Source organism: Oncorhynchus tshawytscha, linkage group LG31 (genome assembly GCF_018296145.1).
Source record: "Oncorhynchus tshawytscha isolate Ot180627B linkage group LG31, Otsh_v2.0, whole genome shotgun sequence".
In the NCBI taxonomy this organism is placed as follows: domain Eukaryota; kingdom Metazoa; phylum Chordata; class Actinopteri; order Salmoniformes; family Salmonidae; genus Oncorhynchus; species Oncorhynchus tshawytscha.
The window spans coordinates 23,924,092-23,945,549 of NC_056459.1; the positions used below are offsets into that span (position 1 = coordinate 23,924,092).

At 41.4% G+C, this 21,458-nt stretch overlaps 1 protein-coding gene across 7 annotated transcripts in view; it reads left to right on the top strand.

Moving 5' to 3' along the window:
* LOC112229221 (cytoplasmic dynein 1 intermediate chain 1) overlaps positions 1-21,458 on the top strand; it is a 111,379-nt gene that overhangs the window by 3,922 nt on the left and 85,999 nt on the right. The window contains exons 4-8 of one of the 7 annotated variants that reach the window (XM_042310148.1): positions 3,161-3,308; positions 3,872-3,877; positions 4,617-4,667; positions 7,861-7,920; positions 8,346-8,467. In XM_042310148.1, coding sequence (XP_042166082.1) covers positions 3,161-3,308; positions 3,872-3,877; positions 4,617-4,667; positions 7,861-7,920; positions 8,346-8,467 — 387 coding nt within the window. The remainder of the gene's footprint in view (positions 1-3,160; positions 3,309-3,871; positions 3,878-4,616; positions 4,668-7,860; positions 7,921-8,345; positions 8,468-21,458) is intronic. The other 6 variants (XM_042310150.1, XM_042310151.1, XM_042310149.1 and 3 more) reach the window with 6 other exon arrangements.

Genomic DNA, 21,458 nt, shown 5'->3' on the forward strand with positions numbered 1-21,458 from the left:
TCTGTGGAACTTGTTCAGTTTATGTCTCAGTTGTTGAATCTTGTTATGTTCATACAAATATTTACACATGTTAAGTTTGCTGAAAATAAACACAGTTGACAGTGAGAGGACCTTTCTTTTTTTGCTGAGTTTATATGGTGAGCTGTAATGGAACAAACATACACTACCGTTCAAAAGTTTGGGGTCACTTAGAAATGTCCTTGTTTTTGAAAGAAAAGCACATTTTTTGTCCATTAAAATAACATCGATACAGTATAGACATTGTGAATGTTGTAAATTATTATTATAGCTGGAAACGGCAGATTTTTTAAATGGATTATCTACATAGGCGTACAGAGGCCCATTATCAGCAACCATCACTCCTGTGTTCCAATGGCACATTGTGTTAGCTAATCCAAGTTTATAATTTTAAAAGGCTAATTGATCATTAGAAAACCATTTTGCAATTATGTTATCACAGCTGAAAACAGATTTTCGAATTAAAGAAGCAATAAAACTGGCCTTCTTTAGACTAGTTGAGAATCTGGAGCATCAGCGTTTGTGGGTTTGATTACAGGCTCAAAATGGCCAGAAACAAAGACCTTCCTTCTGAAACTCGTCCATCTATTCTTGTTCTGAGAAGTGAAGGCTATTCCATGCGGGAAATTGCCAAGAAACTGAATATCTCGTACAATGCTGTGTACAACTCCCTTCACGAACAGTACAAACTGGCCCTAACCAGAATAGAAAGAGGAGTGGGAGGCCTCGGTGCACAACTGAGCAAAGAGGGCAAGTACATTAGAGTGTCTAGTTTGAGAAACATACACCTCACAAGACATCAGCTGGCAGCTTCGTTAAATAGTACCCGCAAAACACCATTCTCAACGTCAACAGTGAAGAGGCGAATCCGGGATACTGGCCAACTTGTATCCGGGATACAATCCAACTTGTGGGAGGTGCTTCAGGAAGCATGGGGTGAAATCTCTTCAGATTACCTCAACAAATTGACAACTAGAATGCCAAAGGTCTGCAAGGCTGTAATTGCTGCAAATGGAGGATTCTTTGATGAAAGCAAAGTTTGAAGGACACAATTATTGTTTCAACTAAAAATCATTATTTATAACCTTTGCCTTGCAAAAGTATTCATCCAGCAGAGCTGGGCTTTACGGAAGAGTGTCCAGAAAAAAAGCCATTGCTTAAAGAAAAAAAAAGCAAACACCTTTGGTGTTCACCTAAAGGCATGTGTGAGACTCCCCAAACATATGGAAGAAGGTACTCTGGTCAGATGAGACTAAAATTGAGCTTTTTGGCCATCAAGGAAAATGCTATGTCTGGTGCAAACCCAACACCTCTCATCACCCCGAGAACACCATCCCCACAGTGAAGCATGGTGGTGGCAGCATCATGCTGTGGGGATGTTTTTCATTGGCAGGGACTGGGACACTGGTCAGAATTGGAGGAATGATGGATGGCGCTAAATACAAGAGATTTGAGACTGGGATGGAGTTTCACCTTCCAGCAGGACAATGACCCTAAGCATACTGGTAAAGCAACACTCAAGTGGTTTAAGGGGAAACATTTAAATGTCTTGGAATGGCCTAGTCAAAGCCCAGACCTCAATCCATTTGAGAATCTGTGGTATGACTTAAAGATTGCTTTACACTAGCGGAACCCATCCAACTTGAAGGAGCTGGAGTTTTGCCTTGAAGAATGGGCAAAAATCCCAGTGGCTAGATGTGCCAAGCTTATAGCGGCATACCACAAGAGACTTGCTGCTGTAATTGCCGCAAAAGGTGTCTCTACAATGTATTTGCTTTTGGGGGTGAATAGTTATGCACGTATGCAAGTTTTCTGCTTTTTGTCTTATTTCTTGTTTGTTTCACAATAAAACATATTTTGCATCTTCAAAGTGGTAGGCATGTTGTGTCAAACAAATGATACAAACCCCTCAAAAATCCATTTTAATTCCAGGTTGTAAGGCAACAAATAGGAAAAATGCCAAGGAGGTGAATACTTTCGCAAGCCACTGTAATTCCTATTCATTTTGCAATTCATTTCATGTATGTTTTCATGGAAACAAGGACATTTCTAAGTGACCCCAAACCTTTGAACACTAGTGTATGTTCTGTTCTTTTATCTACATTATGTGTGCTTGCAGTATGTGTGCTTGCTACTGTTGCATGTAACAGGAGTGTGAATTTGCTGTTTTACTTTTACACATCTCAAATATCAAGTGTTTTTTGTGTGTTTGTTTTTTTACACATGATCATTACTTGTTTCTCATTATTTGTTTCTCCAATCCAATTTCCTCACAATGTCTATTGCAAAATAAATTGAAATATTTTTGAATTCACATGTGAGAAAATCTTAAAATGTCATACCATTCATTTAATTTCTGTGACATTTCGCACTCAATCATGTTATGCACATTCTCTCAAATATTATTTCTAACAATTTCATACCTTTCCCATTTTATCTGAACTTTACCATGTTTTTGGTTTAATGTATTTCCTCATCTGTGGTACTACATGTATCTTGAACCTAAATGGGTTCTTTGGCTGATCCCATAAGATAATCCTTTGAATAACCTTTTTTGGTTCCAGGTAGAACTCTTTCCACAGAGGGTTCTACATGGAACCCAAAAGGGTTCTACCTGGAACCAAGAAGGGTTCTCCTTTGGGGACAGCCGAGTAACCTTTTGGAATCCTTCTCTCTAAGAGTGTAGTATTTTATGAGCCCTTTATCTATGCACAGGAGTTTCCACAAAACAATGATATTGAGGTGGAGTTGTTGTATGCAAATATATGTGAACATCCACATTTTCACATTGAAATTATGGGCTTAATAACAACAGTTGAAAACATACTGTATCTCACTACCAACATACTGTACGTTTACATTTGTCACTGTTCTCTAGTGGTACAATATTGTAACAACACCCTGATCGCAACATGACCTTGTGGTTGTTGTACAACAGTGGCTTTTGCAATGAAACCTTCCAATGACCAATGAAAGCCATGATTGCTTTGACTTGAATGGTAAATGAGGAATCCATTTGACTTTCTGTCCCCTTTGTGTTTTCATTTGATCATTCTTTTTTATCACTCATTTGCTTTCAACCATTTCACCCTGTTTTTTCTTTCGGCCACCCTCTGCCTCTGGCATTGCTTGGGTTGACCAGTCCATCCGCTGCAGCCTTTAATGTTGGATACGTGTTATTTTCATTATTTAGTCCCGAACCCCATGTCCCCATCCAAATCAGTGAGCCGACACAGCACCCCCAGTGAGACGGGAAGTCAGGACTCAGCCGAAGGGGCCGCAGCCGGCAGGTAGGCAGCCATTTTGTTTACATGACTGTTATTATACTTTATTATAACATATGGTTGAGTTGGAGTTACTGACCCAGACTAAGACCAGGGCAAGAGCAACTGGAATATTGCAGAGATGATAATATAATGAGTATGATGCTTATCATCCAATACATCAGGGATGTTCTCTGAAATATTATCATTGACTGTTTAGATTCAGTAGTAATATCAAATCAATATATTATTATTACTGTAGTATTACTGTAGTATTACTATAGTATTCCTGTAGTATTCTAGTGGCCCTTTGTCTATGTCCCCTGGCTTAAAGGAGTGCTACATGAAAAATGCATCATATGATGCATCAAGGCAAGTCTTTGCTCAACTAAAAGTGCTTTACCTTGACTGCTGACATACACCATTTTGGGAGATTTTATTTGAACTAATGGTCAAACATTTGTTAGAGTAATATTCCTTTAATGAAAAGGTGGTTGTAGTTAAGTGACAAAACACTATAAGCATACAGTTTATCTATGCTTCTAGCTCTCTCACATATCTCTCTTTGTCTCTTTGTATGGGATCTGCAGGTATAGGTAAGGACCAATGTCAGTGAGGGTTGTTGTTGGATGTTGTGTCTTGTAGCTGTGGGTTTTGATACACTCTGTGTACTGTCATTTATCTCATTCTATCATGACATAAGCACAACTCGCAAAATAACATTTAATTTCTAAACTGTGTGATGTGAATATCAATCAGACTTAGATTTGATTTACCATATCAAAACTCTCCCAACTTACTTTAGTTTTAAGGTATTTTAAGCCCAAATCCTAATTTTTGGGGAAAGATAGTTCTTTAAATGGATAACTTTTCAGAGAGCATCCTTGGTGAGCCACAAAATGTCCTGTACATGCTAGAATGCTCTGTAGATATCAACTTGATGCACATAATTCAACTCTCACTTCTCTGAAGAACATAGCCTCCAGGCTAACATAGCCTCCAGGCTAACATAGCCTCCAGGCTAACATAGCCTCCAGGCTATGTTCCCAGGCGTCATGCTGTGGCAATGCTGCAACCCATGTGTCATACATGCTTATGTGTCATCATACAGTAGCTGACGTTCATCTCATTCTCACACACCAAACCAGCACCAATGACTAAATGCGACTGTGTGTTATCTGTCAGATATCTGACACTGAGAAGGACCCCCAGAACCGCAATAGAGTACAATCCCCCTCAAGAATTGAACTCTATTGTCCCCATCAGGCATGATGTGTTGGTCATCGACGGTGTCCCATGTTGAGTGTGTTCATTTATGACTGTGTCCCCTCTCAGGTCAGGGTTGTCTGGCGTTAGTAAGCATCAGGCACAGGCTCAGAGCGACAGGTAAGCATTTTCTACTCAGAGCAAGGAATGCTCAAGCCCAAGTTTTTCGCCCACAGACAGGACACACAAACAGACAGACAGACACAGTGATACAGATAGACAGTGAATGTTATGGCAGGTGTGTTTCTGTCAGGCATAAAAAGCTACAAAGGGTTGTTCTTTCCCTCTTGGGTGACTGCTGCCTGACACCTGCTGTTTCCCTAAACCACTGGCTTGAAAGATTTCCACTCGCATGATTCAATAGAAGTCATTTCTCTGTGACAGATCTGACAAAACAGTCTTTTAGGGTGTCATCCCAGTTAAGACAGTCGGGTCGAGTGACGCGGTTGACGCTTTACCACGCTCTACTAGCATTGTGCATCTGTTAAAGTGGTAATGGGCATGTTCACCATTCCTGAAAGGTACCATTGAGAAGTGGTACGCCGGTCAAAAATGCTAGCTACCCTGTCACAATTTGCACTTTGGGAGATGACTTTAGAGAAAGCTCCAGTTTGTTTATAAGCCACCCTGAATGATTGCCCCACAAACAAAAGCAAGCACAGCTTTATCACTAAGCATATACTGTATAAACAGAATATATTCTTAATACATGACATATGGGTGTTCTATATGTCATAGAACTGCTTTCATACAGTATACTGAATGTGATTGTGTACATGTATTGTGACTTGTGTATACTGTATGTGAAGATGCATACATTGTGTGCTGGTTCAATGTCCTGTATTGTTGGCACAAACTGGCATATATGAAATATGTAAATACAACATATCTGTTTGTAAAGCTATATATATGAAATATGTAAATACAACATATCTGTTTGTAAAGCTATATATATGTATATGAAATATGTAAATACAACATATCTGTTTGTAAAGCTATATATATATGTATATGAAATATGTAAATACAACATATCTGTTTGTAAAGCTATATACAGTAACAGTCAAAAGTTTGGACACACCTAGTCATTCAAGGGTTTTTCTTTATTTGTACCTTTACGTTGTAGAATAATAGTGAAGAAGACATCAAAACTATGAAATAACATGTAGTAACCAAAAAAGTGTTAAACAAATCCAAATATATTTTAGATTTTAGATTCTTCAAAGGAAACACCCTTTGCCTTGATGACAGCTTTGCACACTCTTGGCATTCTCTCAACCAGCTTCACTTAAAATGCTTTTCTGACAGTCTTCAAGAGTTACCACGTATGCTGAGCACTTGTTGGCTGCTTTTCCTTCACTCTGCGGTCCAACTCATCCCAAACCATCTCAATTGGGTTGAGGTCGGGTGATTGTGGAGGCCAGGTCATCTGATGCCGCACTCAGCCTGGAGGTGTGTTGGGTCGTTGTCCTGTTAAAAAACAAATGATAGTCCCACTAAGCGCAAACCAGATGGTATGGCGTATCGCTGCAGAATGCTGTGGTAGCCATGCTGGTTAAGTGTGCCCTGAATTCTAAATAAATCTCAGACAGTGTCACCAGCAAGCACCCCCACACCATCACACCTCCTCCTCCATGCTTCACGGTGGGAACCACACATGCAGAGATCATCCGTTCACCTACTCGAGACACGGCGTATGGAACCAAAAATCTCAAATTTGGACTCATCAGATCAAAAGACAGATTTCCAACGGTCTAATGTCCATTGCTCGTGTTTCTTGGCCCAAACAAGTATCTTCTTCTTAGTGGTCTCCTTTAGTAATGGTTTCTTTGCCGCAATTCGACCATGAAGGCCTGATTCACACAGTCTCCTCTGAACAGTTCATGTTGAGATGTGTCTGTCACTTGAACTCTGTGGAGCATTTATTTGCGCTGCAATTTCTGAGGCTGGTAACTCTAATGAACTTATCCTCTGCAGCAGAGGTAACTCTGGGTCTTAATTTCCTGTGTCGGTCCTCATGAGAGCCAGTTTCATCATAGCGCTTGATGGTTTTTGCGACTGCACTTGAAGAAACTTTCAAAGTTCTTGAAATGTCCCGTATTGACAGACCTTCATGTCTTAAAGTAATGATGGACTGTCGTTTCTCTTTGCTTATTTGAGCTGTTCTTGCCATAATATGAACTTGGTCTGTTAACAAATAGGGCTATCTTCTGTATACCACCCTTACCTTGTCACAACACAAGTGATTGGCTCAAACGCATTAAGAAGGTAAGAAATTCCAAAAATGAACTTTTAACCAGGAACACTTGTTCATTGAAATGCATTCCAGGTGACTACCTCATGACGCTGGTTGAGAGAATGCCAAGAGTGTGCAAAGCTGTCATCAAGACAAAGGGTAGCTATTTTGAAGAATCTTAAATATAAAATATATTTTGATTTGTTTAACACTTTTTTGGTTACTACATGATTCCAAATGTGTTATTTCATAGTTGTTATGTATTCACTATTATTCTACAAGGTAGAAAATAGTAAAGTAAAGAACAACCCTGGAATGAGTAGGTGTGTCCAAACTTCTGACTGGTAGTGAATATGAAAGACAGAAATACAACATATCTGCTTGTAAAGCTTCTGCACTGTTGCATTATGTTGCATTATGTTGCATTATGTTGCATTTTGCCCAACATAAGAGAGATCATTTTATATTTGTCCAACCATTTGGATTTTGAAGAACAGATAAATCATATTTATATTATTCTATACATAGTTATTAAACCATTTTCATATTACCATGACATTTTGTACAAATATTGTACATTGTCCCACCATAATTTCATATTCATCAAATAGATATTCTGATATTTGACCAAGAATCTATAACAGGGAGATAGATAGAATCATGTTAAAACCTAAACATTTTACCCATTGAATTACCCAACTGTCATGTCCCCAATAAGTGATTATGTTTGTCCTGTATGTCTCAGTGCCCTTGCATGTGTATTTCTGTCTAATGTTATTCTGTTAGACATGTGTGTGCATGCGTGTGCATGTGTGTGCGAAGGTGTGGTTAGTTTCAATTCTGTTCCAATTCAGTCAATCAAGGAATCAATTAAAATTACAAATCAAGAATGGAAAAATCCTCATTGAAAAGAGGATTTGGAATCTCAAGTAATCTCCTGATTCAACCGAATTGATTTGAACTGAAATGTACTCCAACCCAGCTCAGTATGTGTTGATCTGTGGGTTACTGCTGTGGCTCACCTAACCTGGCATGTGTTTTCCCTCCCTCTATTGCGCCCCCTGCTTCCCACCCGAGGACCCTGCAGTGGGACACTGACCCCTCTGTTCTGCAGCTGCAGGATGACTCTGAGCTAGGGTACATACCGGTTCCTCTCCTCTATCTCCTTCCCTTTTTCGTTCTCTCTATCCGTACTCCTCTTGGGGAGGTGTGTGGTTCAATCAGAGAAGGGCTGTCTGAACACCAGGGGTGTATTCAGAGATGTGAAACAAGCAGATAGAAATACCATGAATAGAGCTGACTTGAGTCCTTACTCATGTCAAATTGGCATGGCTGTTCTATGCAATATATTTCTATCTGAATGTTCCACAACTGAATTAAGCCCTGATGAGGTACTGCAGACGCGAAGGACTGAATCACCATATTTAATGTCTCAGTGTTTTATGCATGAATGTACCAGTGTGTGTGTGTGTGTTGGTCAGCAGTGCTGAAGTGTGTAGCATGATGTACTACAGTACCCATAGTGCTCTGTGACCCACTACTTCCTGTCTCACTCCATCCAGGCGCAGGATGCATAGACTGGGGGCGTCTAAGATCACACAGGTGGACTTCCTACCCAGAGAGGTGGTGTCGTATTGCAAAGAGACTCAGACGCCCATCACTGGCCCTACCCATCTGTCTGAGGGTGAGTGTGTAAGGTGTGCATGCGTGCGTGTGTGTGTGTCTGTGTGTGTGAGTATTTTATAATCGACAAAACACAGCACTCGATTGCTCCCTCTTTACAGCATACCCTCTAAAAAAAACTATAAAAACAGCACATACTCTACAGTTGAACCCTTTTCATATTTTTTATGATTACATTAAAACCATGTGAAAACAGAGAAGTCCACATTGATCTGATTGCCATTACTGTCAGATGGGCTGTAGTCCTTACTGCCTGGCTTGATCCACAGCCTGTAAACCTGTAGAGATTTATATTCATTTGACCGACACAGCCCTTCATTTGCTGAGAGAGGGAAGGAGAAGAAAATGAGAAAGAGCAGAGAGTGATTGAAAGACAAGGAGAGAGAGAGAGAGCAGGAGGAGGCTTTTTTTTAAAGAGATGCCTGCCTGCTTGTCTTTACTCTGGCTGCCTGGAATCAGAGAGAACAGACACTGCATTAACTCCCAGCTCTAAGTAGATGCAGAGTGACTGTCTGGGGGTAATACAAGATGGCTGCCGCTGTCAGAGGAGAGGAGCATCACCTGGAATGGTGGCTGTATCTGTCTCTCTCTATGTCTCTGTCTCATCAGACTAACTTAGAACTGAGACACTACATTTGGATTCTGTTTCATCTGGATTTGGTTTGAAAGAAAATGTTTTGGAATATTTGATACATTTAATGTGAAATTGGTCAATTTAATTTAATTATACTTGTTTGATAAAGTGTTAGCCTTTTACTGCGGTGGGCTAATTCAGGGCCACACAGAGTGATTCTTGGTAGTCTTAAACAAATCTACTTTGAAACAAATTATACACCTCACACACATGGGTATGGGCTTAAAAAAAGAAGACACCTGTACCATGTCAGATACAGAGTTGAAATGTATTACATTTAGATTTTCTATCCCAATATTACACTTTATATACATCACAGAAGACTGAAATATAACAAAACCGCTTGACATAGAAACACTGGATTTTCAGCGTTTTTTTAAACATAATGTGTATTAATTATGAAATTATGAAAAATATGAATAACATTCCACCCATGAGGCCAAAGAGGGGGCTTTTTGTCATTGACTGCAGGAAAGGGCTACTTTGTTATAGATATCATTTTTCATCATTCTATCATTTTCATCATTAATGTGGCTAGGGATTCAGGAAATGATTGGCTTCCACATAATTCCACATTCACAACTAAAGAAGTTGGTTTAGCTAATGCTTTGTTTCCCTTAGTGTGTTCCAGCTTCTACTTTACCATTATTATTAACATGTGCTGGGATATAATACTCAACCAAATCATTTTTTTATTTTTATATATGGAGTCCACAGGAGGAGTCCAAAAAACAATATAAAATGCAGATGGTTGGAGAGAAACAGAGAGAGAAAGAAAGAAAGTGCCAGAGAGGAGTGAGAGAGAAAGTGACAGAGCGAAGGAAAGAGGAGTGAGAGAGAAAGTGACAGAGGAGTGAGAGAGAAAGTGACAGAGAGGAGAGAGAAAGTGACAGAGAAAAGGAGAGAGAAAGTGACAGAGAAAGAGACAGAGTAAGAGAGAGATACTGTAGAAAGAGAGACAGAATGAGAGAGATAAAGAGATTTTTTTATTTTTTTTACTAGGCAAGTCAGTTAAGAACAAATTATTATATTCAACGACAGCCTAGGAACAGCGGGTTAACTGCCTGTTCAGGGGCAGAACGACAGATTTGTATCTTGTCAGCTCGGGGATTTGAACTTGCAACCTTCCGGTTACTAGTCCAACGCTCTAACCACTAGGCTACCCTGCCACCCCGAGAGAGAGCACCAAACATATCCATTTGGACCAAGCCAATAACAATGCCAGCATAGTATTTGCATAACACTGTGTGGTAGCTAGCCATAATGTACAGCATCAATTCTATCCCACTTATTTGCTCTGTTCTGGTCCTCCTTACCATCAAGCACTTGGGTCTGTACAGAAATGACAGTTACTGTAAGTGTAGTATTGTCTCACAAAATGGAACCTCATGTCATTCCCTGCATGGAATCTGAGAGTGTTCTTTTTTCTCTCCTCCTTCCTCTTCCCCCCCCCCCTTCCTTCCTTTCTCCCTCTCCCACCATCTTCTCCTGGCTCCTTGATCCCTCTGTTGGCTCCAGCTGGTGACCATGTGATCTCAGACTTCCTGTCATTATAATTGATGTGTTTTTATTCTTTCCACTTCCTTGAAGCCTGATCAGAATTAAAATGGCTATTTGGAATTTCCTGTCAAAGGCGGGGTCATTTATTCAGCAAGTGCAACCACTGACAACCCCTTTGATTGGCCGTTGCCCTTAGCGATGCAAGCTCCATGCAGTTTGTTTTCTTCTCCTCTCTTCTCCAACCCCCCCTGACCCCCAACTCCCCACCTCTGGTCCAAGAACTGGTTTGAGAAAGGAGGAGGTGTGTGTGTTTATGTATACTGAACAAAAATATGAAGGCAACATGCAACAATTTCAAAGATTTTACTTAGTTACAGTTCATTTAAGGAAATCGAATCTACTGATTTCATTTGACTGAGAATACAGATAGGCAATGCATCTGTTGGTCACAGATACCTTATCATGGTGAAACATGATGAATGGAGGCAGATTAATGGCACGACAATGAGCCTCGGGATCTCCTCACGGTATCTGTGCATAAAATGCAATTGTGTTTGTTGTCAGTAGCTTATGCCTGGTCATACCATAACCCCACCGCCACCATGGGGCTCTCTGTTCACAGCACACGTGGCCTGTGGTTGTGAGGGCGGTTGGTTGTACTGCCAAATTCTCTAAAACGATATTGGAGGTGGCTTATGGTAGAGAAATTATAATTCAATTATCTGGCAACAGCTCTGGTGGACATTCCTGCAGTCAGCATGCCAACTGCATGCTCCCTCCCTCAAAACTTGAGACATTTGTGGCATTGTGTTGTGGGACAAAAATGCACCTTTAAGAGTGGCCTTTTATTGTCCCCAGCACATGGTGCACCTGTGTAACGATCATGCTGTTTAATCAACTTCTTGATATGCCACACCTGTCAGATGGCTGGATTATCTTGGCAAAGGAGAAATGTTCACTAACAGGGATGTAAACAAATTTGTGTGCAAAATTTGAGCGAAATAAGCTTTTTGTGCTTATTGAACATTTCTGGGATCTTATATTTCAGCTGATGAAACATGGGAACAACACTTTACATGTTGCATTTATATTTATGTCCTGTGTGTGTGTGTGTGTGTGTGTGTGTGTGTGTGTGTGTGTGTGTGTGTGTGTGTGTGTGTGTGTGTGTGTGTGTGTGTGTGTGCGAGCTAGCGTAGGTTGTCTGTGTAGAGGTGACCTCGGCCTTAGGAGACCATGCAGGAGATGTGGGAGAGGTGATGATCTGAATCGGTTTCTCTGGCCACCTGCTACATAACATGCCTCCTGACTGTGTGTTTGTTTAGGCAAAGCCAGGAGCTCCTCCCTCTGATTGGTGAACCTTAATAGACGCAGCACATGTTTGCTGCGTTCTCTGTGGTTAGAACCAGGGTCAGACAGATGCAGCTGGCTCTTGGAACTGGGTTCTGATGTTCTAGGTACGGCAGGGTGGACTACTGGAACATTTTCAGAATTTGAAAATGATGACTTGACCCCTGGTGCCAAACAGTGGTCGTTCCGAACCATTGCACTGACAGATTAGGCAGGGCTGTCGTTAAGTGTTTTCAGAGCTAGCATATGGTAACGTCTCCCCAAGGAGAATTACAGTGTAAGGGTCCTCATGCTGGTGGGTAAAGTATGATCTGGTCTGGTGGTGCAGAAATTAATGGTTAAGATATTATGCATTAATGCAAAGATGTTTTGGCATATTTCCCTCCTTTTCTTGCCTCCCTCCCTCCATCTCCCTCCCTCCCCACCCCTCTCTCTCTCTCCCTCTGTCTTCTGCTCCCTCTCTCTCTCTCTCTCTCTCTCTCTCTCTCTCTCTCTCTCTCTCTCTCTCTCTCTCTCTCTCTCTCTCTCTCTCTCTCTCTCTCTCTCTCTCTCTCTCTCTCTCTCTGCATCCATCTCCCTCTCTCTTTCAATTCAATGTAAGTGCTTTATTGGCATAGAAAACATATGTTTACATTGTTAACGCAAGTGAAATAGATAATAAACAAAAGTGAAATAATCAACAAAAAGGAACAGTAAACATTACACTCACAAAAGTTCCAAAATAATAAAGACATTTCAAATGTCATATTATGTGCAAATAGTTAAAGTACAAAAGGGAAAATAAATAACCATAAACATGAGTTGTATTTACAATGGCGTTTGTTCTTCACTGGTTTCCCTTTTCTTGAGAAAGTATTCACTCCCTTGGCATTTTTCCTATTTTGTTGCCTTACAACCTGGAATTAAAATAGATTTTTGGGGGGGTTGGTATCATTTGATTTACAAAACATGCCTACCACTTTAAAAATGTTAAAATAAGACAAAAAAACTGAAAACTTGAGCGTGCATAACTATCACCCCCCCAAAGTCAATACTTTGTAGAGCCACCTTCTGCAGCAATTACAGCTGCTAGTCTCTTAGGATATATCTCTATAAGCTTGGCACATCTAGCCACTGGGATTTTTTCCCATTCTTCAAGGCAAAACTGCTCCAACTCCTTCAAGTTGGATGGGTTCTGCTTGTGTACAGCAATCTTTAAGTCATACCACAGATTCTCAATTGGATTGAGATCTGGGCTTTGACTAGGCCATTCCAAGATATTTAAATGTTTCCCCTTAAACCATTCAATTGTTCCTTTAGCAGTATGCTTAGGGTCATTGTCCTGCTGGAAGGTGAACCTCCGTCCCAGTCTCAAATCTCTGGAAGACTGAAACAGGTTTCCCTCAAGAATTTCCCTGTATTTAGTGCCATCCATCATTCGTTAAATTCTGACCAGTTTCCCAGTCCCTGCTGATGAAAAACAAATAACCATAAACACAATTTGTTTATAATGATTTTAATGGTGCTCCGCGGGATGTTCAAAGTCTTTCCTTGAAGGCCAAAAAGCTAAATGTTGGTCTCATCTGACCAGAGTACCTTCTTCCATATGTTTGTGGAGTCTCCCACATGCCTTTTGGCGAACACCAAACATGTTTGCTTATTTTCGTCTTTAAGCAATGGCTTTTTTCTGGCCACTCTTCCATAAAGCCCAGCTCTGTGGAGTGTACGGCTTAAAGTGGTCCTATGGACAGATTCTCCAACCTCCGCTATGGAGCTTTGCAGCTCCTTCAGGGTTATCTTTGGTCTCTTTATTGCCTCCCTGATTAATGCCCTCCTTGCCTGGTCCGTGAGTTTTGGTGGGCGGCCCGCCCTCTCTTGGCAGGTTTATTGTGGTGCCAATTTTTTTATAATGGATTTAATGGTGCTCCGCGGGATGTTCAAAGTCTCTGATATTTTTTTATAACCCAACCCTGATCTGTACTTCTCCACAACTTTGTCCTTGACCTGTTTGGAGAGCTCCTTGCTCTTCATGGTGCAGCTTGCTTGGTGTTGTTGCAGACTGGGGCCTTTCAGAACAGGTGTATACAGTTGAAGTCAGAAGTTTACATACACCGTAGCCAAATACATTTAAACTCAGTTTTTCACAATTCCTGATATTTAATCCTAGTAAAAAAGTCCCTGTCTTAGGTCAGTTAGGATCACCACTTTATTTTAAGAATGTGAAATGTCAGAATAATAGCAGAGAGAATTATATATTTCAGCTTTTATTTCTTTCATCACATTCCCAGTGGGTCAGAAGTTTACATACACTCAATTAGTATTTGGTAGCATTGCCTTTAAATTGTTTAACTTGGGTCAAATGTTTCGGGTAGCCTTCCACAAGCATACCACAATAAGTTGGGTGAATTTTGGCCATTCCTCCTGACAGAGCTGGTGTAACTGAGTCAGATTTGTAGGCCTCCTTGCACTCACACGCTTTTTCAGTTCTGCCCACATATTTTCTATACGATTGAGGTCAGGGCTTTGTCATGGCCACTCCAATACCTTGACTTTGTTGTCCTTAAGCCAATTTGCCACAACTTTGGAAGTATGCTTGGGGTCATTGTCCATTTGGAAGACCCATTTTCGACCAAGCTTTAACTTCCTGACTGATGTATCCACATCATTTTCCTCCCTCATGAAGCCATCTATTTTGTGAAGTGCACCAGTGCCTCCTGCAGCAAAGCCCCTCCACAACAAGATGCTGCCATCCCCGTTCTTCACGGTTGGGATGGTGTTCTTCAGCTTGTATGCCTCCCCCTTTTTCCTTCAAACATAATGATGGTCATTATGGCCAAACAGTGAAACAAGTAATTTTTTCCATTTCACTTCATCAATTTAAACTCTTTTGTGTATATCCATCCATTACATGAAATCCAAATAAAAATCCATTTAAATTACAGGTTGTAATGCAACAAAATAGGAAAAAGGCCAACGGGGATGAATACCTTTGCAAGGCACTGTTTCTACTGAGATATCTACTGCAGCCCTCATCTGCCACATACAAGACCCGTTCTGCCAGTCACATTCTATTAAGGTCCCCAAAGCACACACATCCCTGGGTCGCTCCTCTTTTCAGTTCGCTGCAGCTAGCGACTGGATCGAGCTGCAACAAACACTTAAACTGGACAGTTTTATCTCAATCTCTTCATTCAAAGACTCAATCATGGACACTCTTACTGACTGTTGTGGCTGCTTTGTGTGATGTATTGTTGTCTCTATCTTCTTGCCCTTTGTGCTGTTGTCTGTGCCCAATAATGTATGTACCATGTTTTGTGCTGCTAAAATGTTGTGTTGCTACCATGTTGTTGTTATGTTGTGTTGCTACCATGCTGTGTCATCATGTGTTGCTCCCTTGCTATGTTGTTCTCTTAGGTCTCTCTTTATGTCTCTTTCTGATACTTCTGACTTTCCCATTTCAGTATGCCTCAGAAAGTCTCAGAATACCCCAGAATGCCTCAGAATGCCCCAGAATGCCTCAGAATGCTTTTTGCCACCTGCACATAATTGTCCGTTAATTTCTGCTGGCCGTTGGATTCAAAACAACACACGGGCAATGGGGCAAAGTGTTGTGTCTCTCTTGTTGTGATGAGTGTTTTGTCCGATATTTATACTGTATTTATGATGTATTTTTAATCCCAGACCCCTGTCCCTGCAGGAGGCCTTTTGCCTTTTGGTAGGCCGTCATTGTAAATAATAATTTGTTATTAACTGACTTGCCTAGTTAAATAAAGGTTAAATAAAAATAAATAAATACAAATGATTGTAGCAACAGGTCACAAATATTGCCGCTGTGATTGCACATTGTGGTATTTCACCCAATAGATATGGAGTTTATCAAAATTGGGTTTGTTTTTTATTATTTGTGGATCTAAGGAAAATACGTGTCTCTAGTATGGTCATAAAGAGGTTAGGAAGTGCATCTCAGTTTTCCCCTCATTTTGTGGGCAGTGTGCACATAGCCTGTCTTATCTCTCTGTCTCTGTCTCTGTCTCTCTCTCTCCTCTCTCTCCATCTCTCTGCCCTCAGGGCCTTAGCAAGACCTTATGATCCCGGTCGGCAGGCCTAACAGTTCAGCCTAATTTCCCTGGGATAGAGTCTCTCTCCTCTGTTAAAACTGACATTTCTGCCAAAAAGAGAGAGAAAGAGAGAGACAAGGAGAGTGAAAGAGAGGAAGAAACACAGCTGTCAATCTGCTGGAGGAATAAAGGGGTAATGTTTAATTGGGGTGGTGGTATGTCCTATCGACCAAGCTAATTCACTATGGAGTGTCCTGGGCTACCTCCCAAATGACACCCTATTCCCTACATAGTGCACTACTTTTGACCAGAGCCCATTAGATTTGCTGCTGTACACTGTTGGGGTGCGTCAGGTTTAAATTATGCGATTGGCTCATGTTGGGGTTCCTACTGTGAGTGGTTGTCATGGTGACTGTAGTGTAACTGACCTTTTGACCTAGAGTTTTATTGTTATCAATGAGGCCTGGCTGCTGTGCAGCAGTGGATCAAATGGTTTCACCAATAAAACATTTGATAGTAGTCAGACCTCAGTGGCCTGTCCAGACATCTTATTTATGTGTTTTTAATTTCAATTTCAATGTATTATTTTATACCATTTCATATGGAGGGGCACTAGTAACGACCCTGAATTGCAGAAGAGATCAGAAAATATATCTTGCTCAATTTCTTTCTCTATTGGTAGAGCTGAAGGTCTGTGAAGTTATTCAATTGTCCAGCAATGTGGCAGCAAAGATGGTCTGAATTTGAACCATGAAGCATTTGTAAGGCCATGATGATATTCAAAATGGAGGAGGTCTGCGTGTGTGACAGGAACTGAAACTCTTGTCTCCTAATCACTTTAACTGTGGATGGATGACTCAGGGATTCTCACATAATTTGACAATGTCTGTTGAACTCTTGACCTCCCATATTTCCCAGAGCTCTTGTTCTGGGCGTCTGGTAGTAGTAGTAGTAGTAGTGTGTGTGACTCTTATTTAAATTAATGCAATGAAGCTTTTCATTTCCGAAAGTGCTTTTTCCATAGTGACTATGTGTGGTGTGAGCTTGGTGCAGATCCCTTGTCCCAGTGATTCCCATTGAGTGGTCAGAGGATCTGATTGTCCTTAGTGTGCATTGTGTCACAATCAGATCAAGGCCCAGTCATTGTAGCTTCATAAAGATGGCTCCAGGTCCTGATTGGCCTCATGATGTCTATGAAAGAGCAGGCTTGTGGTCTGTCTGTATGACTACAGAGTGTGTTGTGTTACTGTGTCAGTGGAATAGTCTGAATAGTCTGTTGCAACTAACCACTGTTACAAGGTCCGATACCATTTCCTTCCACCGATAGTTAATAGTACTATTAAAAGGTATGGTAATCTGATCCTAGATCTGTGGTAAAGGGCTATAAGTCTAGTGATGGGAGGGCAAAGGCGTATGTGGAGAAGTCCCCACATAGTTCCAGTAATGCAGCAGTGCCCATATTCACAAAGTGTCTCAGAGTGCTGCTCTCGGATCAGTTTTGCCTTTTAGATTATAATATTATAAGAACAGGCAAGATCTAATCCTATATCAGCCCTCCTGCTTTGAGACACAGGCCCAGATATCTGTCCCCGTCTCTCTGAGGTTAGTGCCCCTCTCTCTGACCCTGAGCCCAGCCAAACCAACCCAATCAGGAAGTTAGCGTGGGAAGGCCAGAGCGTTGACACAGCACCCCATCCGCTATTTACCCTTTACTGATTTCAATCAGGGAGATAAGTATCACTTTTACAAGTATTAAAAAGGAACCCATCAGGGCTGAATGGCTGTGTCTGTGCGTGTGTGTGTGTGTGTGTGTGTGTGTGTGCGTGCGCACGTGCATGCGTATATACAGTATGTGTGTGTGTGTTTCCGATAGGGTAGGACCAGGATCCGTTTGGCATAGGCTCAGTAAGGGCCCAGTCCAGTCCAAACTCCTGGCATCGGTTTCGTTCAATGGAGCCTTACAAGGCTAGCAATGAGTCGAAGTGGAAAAGACAGAGAATGGGAGAGAGAGAGATGGAGTGGGAGAGAGAGAAAGAGAGAGAGAGAAGAGCTGGACCAGTTGAGGGAGGAGTAGTTTGGTCCAGGGCTGCTGGGAGACTTGTTTGTAACAGTTATGATATCAGAGCAGTAATTGTGAGCACTGAGCCACATTTCAAATGTGTCTCAAGGAGTCCAGTTTATTTTCACTTGGTGTTACCACTCTGGCCTCAAATGGATTAGAAGATGACATGGTCAAGTGTGTGTATACATTGTAGAGGTCGACCGATTATGATTTTTTCAACGCCGATAACGATTATTGGAGGTCCAAAAAAAGCCGATACTGATTAGTCGGCCGATTTTTATATATATTTGTTTTTATATATATTTGTAATAATGACAATTACAACAATACTGAATGAACACTAATTTTGATAGGCTTGAAGTCATAAACAGCGCAATGCTTGAAGCACAGCGAAGAGCTGCTGGCAAACGCAGGAAAGTGCTGTTTGAATGAATGCTTACGAGCCTGCTGCTGCCTACCATCGCTCAGTCAGACTGCTCTATCATATCATAGACTTAATTATAACATAATAACACACAGAAATACAAGCCTTAGGTCATTAATATGGTCAAATCCGGAAACTATCATTTCGAAAACAAAATGTTTATTCTTTCAGTGAAATACGGAACCGTTCCGTATTTTATCTAATGGGTGGCATCCCTAAGTCTAAATATTCCTGTTACATTGCACAACCTTCAATGTTATGTCATAATTACGTACAATTCTGCCAAATTAATTACGGCCTTTGTTAGTAAGAAATGGTCTTCACACAGTTTGCAACGAGCCAGGCGGCCCAAACTGCTGCATATACCCGGACTCTGCTTGCACAGAACACAAGAGAAGTGACACAATTTCCCTAGTTAAAAGAAATTCATGTTAGCAGGCAATATGAACTAAATATTCAGGTTTAAAATTATATACTTGTGTATTGATTTTAAGAAAGACATTGATGTTTATGGTTAGGTACACGTTGGTGCAACGACAGGGCTTTTTTTGCAAATACGGTTGTTAAATCACCTGTTTGGCGAAGTAGGCTGTGTTTTTGGGGTGGCAGTGTAGCCTAGTGGTTAGAGCGTTGGACTAGTAACCGAAAGGTTACAAGTTTGAATCCCTGAGCTGACAAGGTACAAACCTGTTGTTCTACCCCTGAGCAAGGCAGTTAACCCTAGTCTGTCATAGAAAATAAGAATTTGTTCTTAACTGACTTGCCTAGTTAAATAAAGGTGCAATAATAAATTAACAGGCACCGCATTGATTATATGCAACACAGGATAAACTTGTAATATTGTCAACCATGTGTAGTTAACTAGTGATTATGTTAAAATTGATAGTTTTTTATAAGATAAGTTTAATGCTAGCTAGAACCTTGTTGCATAACAGGTAGTCAGCCTGCCACGCAATCTCCTCGTGGAGTGCAATGTAATCTGCCATAATCGCTGTCCAAAACGCTGTTTACAGATTGATTACAGATTGTTATGAAAACTTGAAATCGGCCCTAATTAATCGGCCATTCTGATTAATCGGTCGACCTCTAGTACATAGTGTGTGTTTCTTTCTTTAGGCTTTCCTGGACCACTAGCTCCCAGGGACTGTATTGTGTGTTTGTGTGTCTGTGTGTGTTTGGTTTTGTACATGTTTGACTGCGTGCATGCGAGGGTGTGTTCATGTGCTATGTTTGTGTGTGTGTGTACTGTGTGTAGAAGGGAGTGATTCACTCACTGGTTGTTGTGTGTGTACTGTGTGTAGAAGGGAGTGATTCACTCACTGGTTGTTGTGTGTGTACTGTGTGTAGAAGGGAGTGATTGATTCACTTGCTGGTTGTTGTGTGTGTACTGTGTGTAGAAGGGAGTGATTCACTCACTGGTTGTTGTGTGTGTACTGTGTGTAGAAGGGAGTGATTGATTCACTTGCTGGTTGTTGTGTGTGTACTGTGTGTAGAAGGGAGTGATTGATTCACTTGCTGGTTGTTGTGTGTGTACTGTGTGTAGAAGGGAGTGATTGATTCACTTGCTGGTTGTTGTGTGTGTACTGTGTGTAGAAGGGAGTGATTGATTCACTTGCTGGTTGTTGTGTGTGTACTGTGTGTAGAAGGGAGTGATTGATTCACTTGCTGGTTGTTGTGTGTGTACTGTGTGTAGAAGGGAGTGATTGATTCACTTGCTGGTTGTTGTGTGTGTACTGTGTGTAGAAGGGCGTGATTGATTCACTTGCTGGTTGTTGTGTGTGTACTGTGTGTAGAAGGGAGTGATTGATTCACTCACTGGTTGTTGTGTGTGTACTGTGTGTAGAAGGGAGTGATTGATTCACTTGCTGGTTGTTGTGTGTGTACTGTGTGTAGAAGGGAGTGATTGATTCACTTGCTGGTTGTTGTGTGTGTACTGTGTGTAGAAGGGAGTGATTGATTCACTCGCTGGTTGTTGTGTGTGTACTGTGTGTAGAAGGGAGTGATTGATTCACTGTCGGCTGCTAACTGCAAGAAAAGCCAGTTCTAACTGCTAATGTGAAAAGTCTTACTGGACAATCTGCTGCAGCACTTCCTTACCCACTTTGGTTTTTAAAAGGGCAAATAGAAAATGGTGAAGTTATTACGTCCAACATGTTGATTGAATCAACGTTTTTCTTGTAGCCACCAACTATCTGAAATATTGTTGATGGGTTTTTGATCTTGAAAAATGTTCACACTGCAATACTCACACTACCGCTTATTGTAATGTTTATTCATGATTTACATCATCACTATGCTAGTAATGATATTAGCGCTTGTCCTGTGGTGCTATATTCAGGCTTATTTCCAGTGAGAGCAGTTTATTCCGTTCTTTCAGAAGGGCTGACATTGACAATAACAAAGCAAAGATGACCAAAACAAATGTTTGTATAAGACGGATGCAAGGACACAACAAGTCTGTATCCAATTTGTCTGTCAGTCAGCCAGTCCACCAATCAGTCAGCCAGCCAGCCGGTCAGTCAGCCAGGCAGTCAGCCAGCCGTCAGTCAGCCAGTCAGTCAGTCAGCCAGCCGGTCTGTGAGCCAGTCGGTCAGTCAGCCAGTATGAGAGAGAAAGGGGCGTGGAGGTAAATGTTCTCTATTGTCTGTAAAAGTTCTGTGAGTCTATACAGCTCAGTTCAGCCAGTGTGTCACAGAGGTTATTATTGACCCCGGGGTCACTGTCTCTGATGGAGGTCTTTGTAATGGCTGTCCTCCCTTTCGCCCCCCTGTATCCCAGAGGCTTACAGCAGTGTGTGTGTGCGTGTGTGTATGTGTGTCTACCCCCCTAGAACTCCTATAGCCCCCATCAGCTAGTCTCACTGCCTGGAAGAGAGAGGGAAAGGGGCTTTTGCCTTGAGAGGGGAAGGGCGGGGCATTGCGTGGCAGGAGCACATATGGAAGCGTTCCCGGCCAGCCATGTTATTCCAGCTCTCTCATGCGAGGGAAA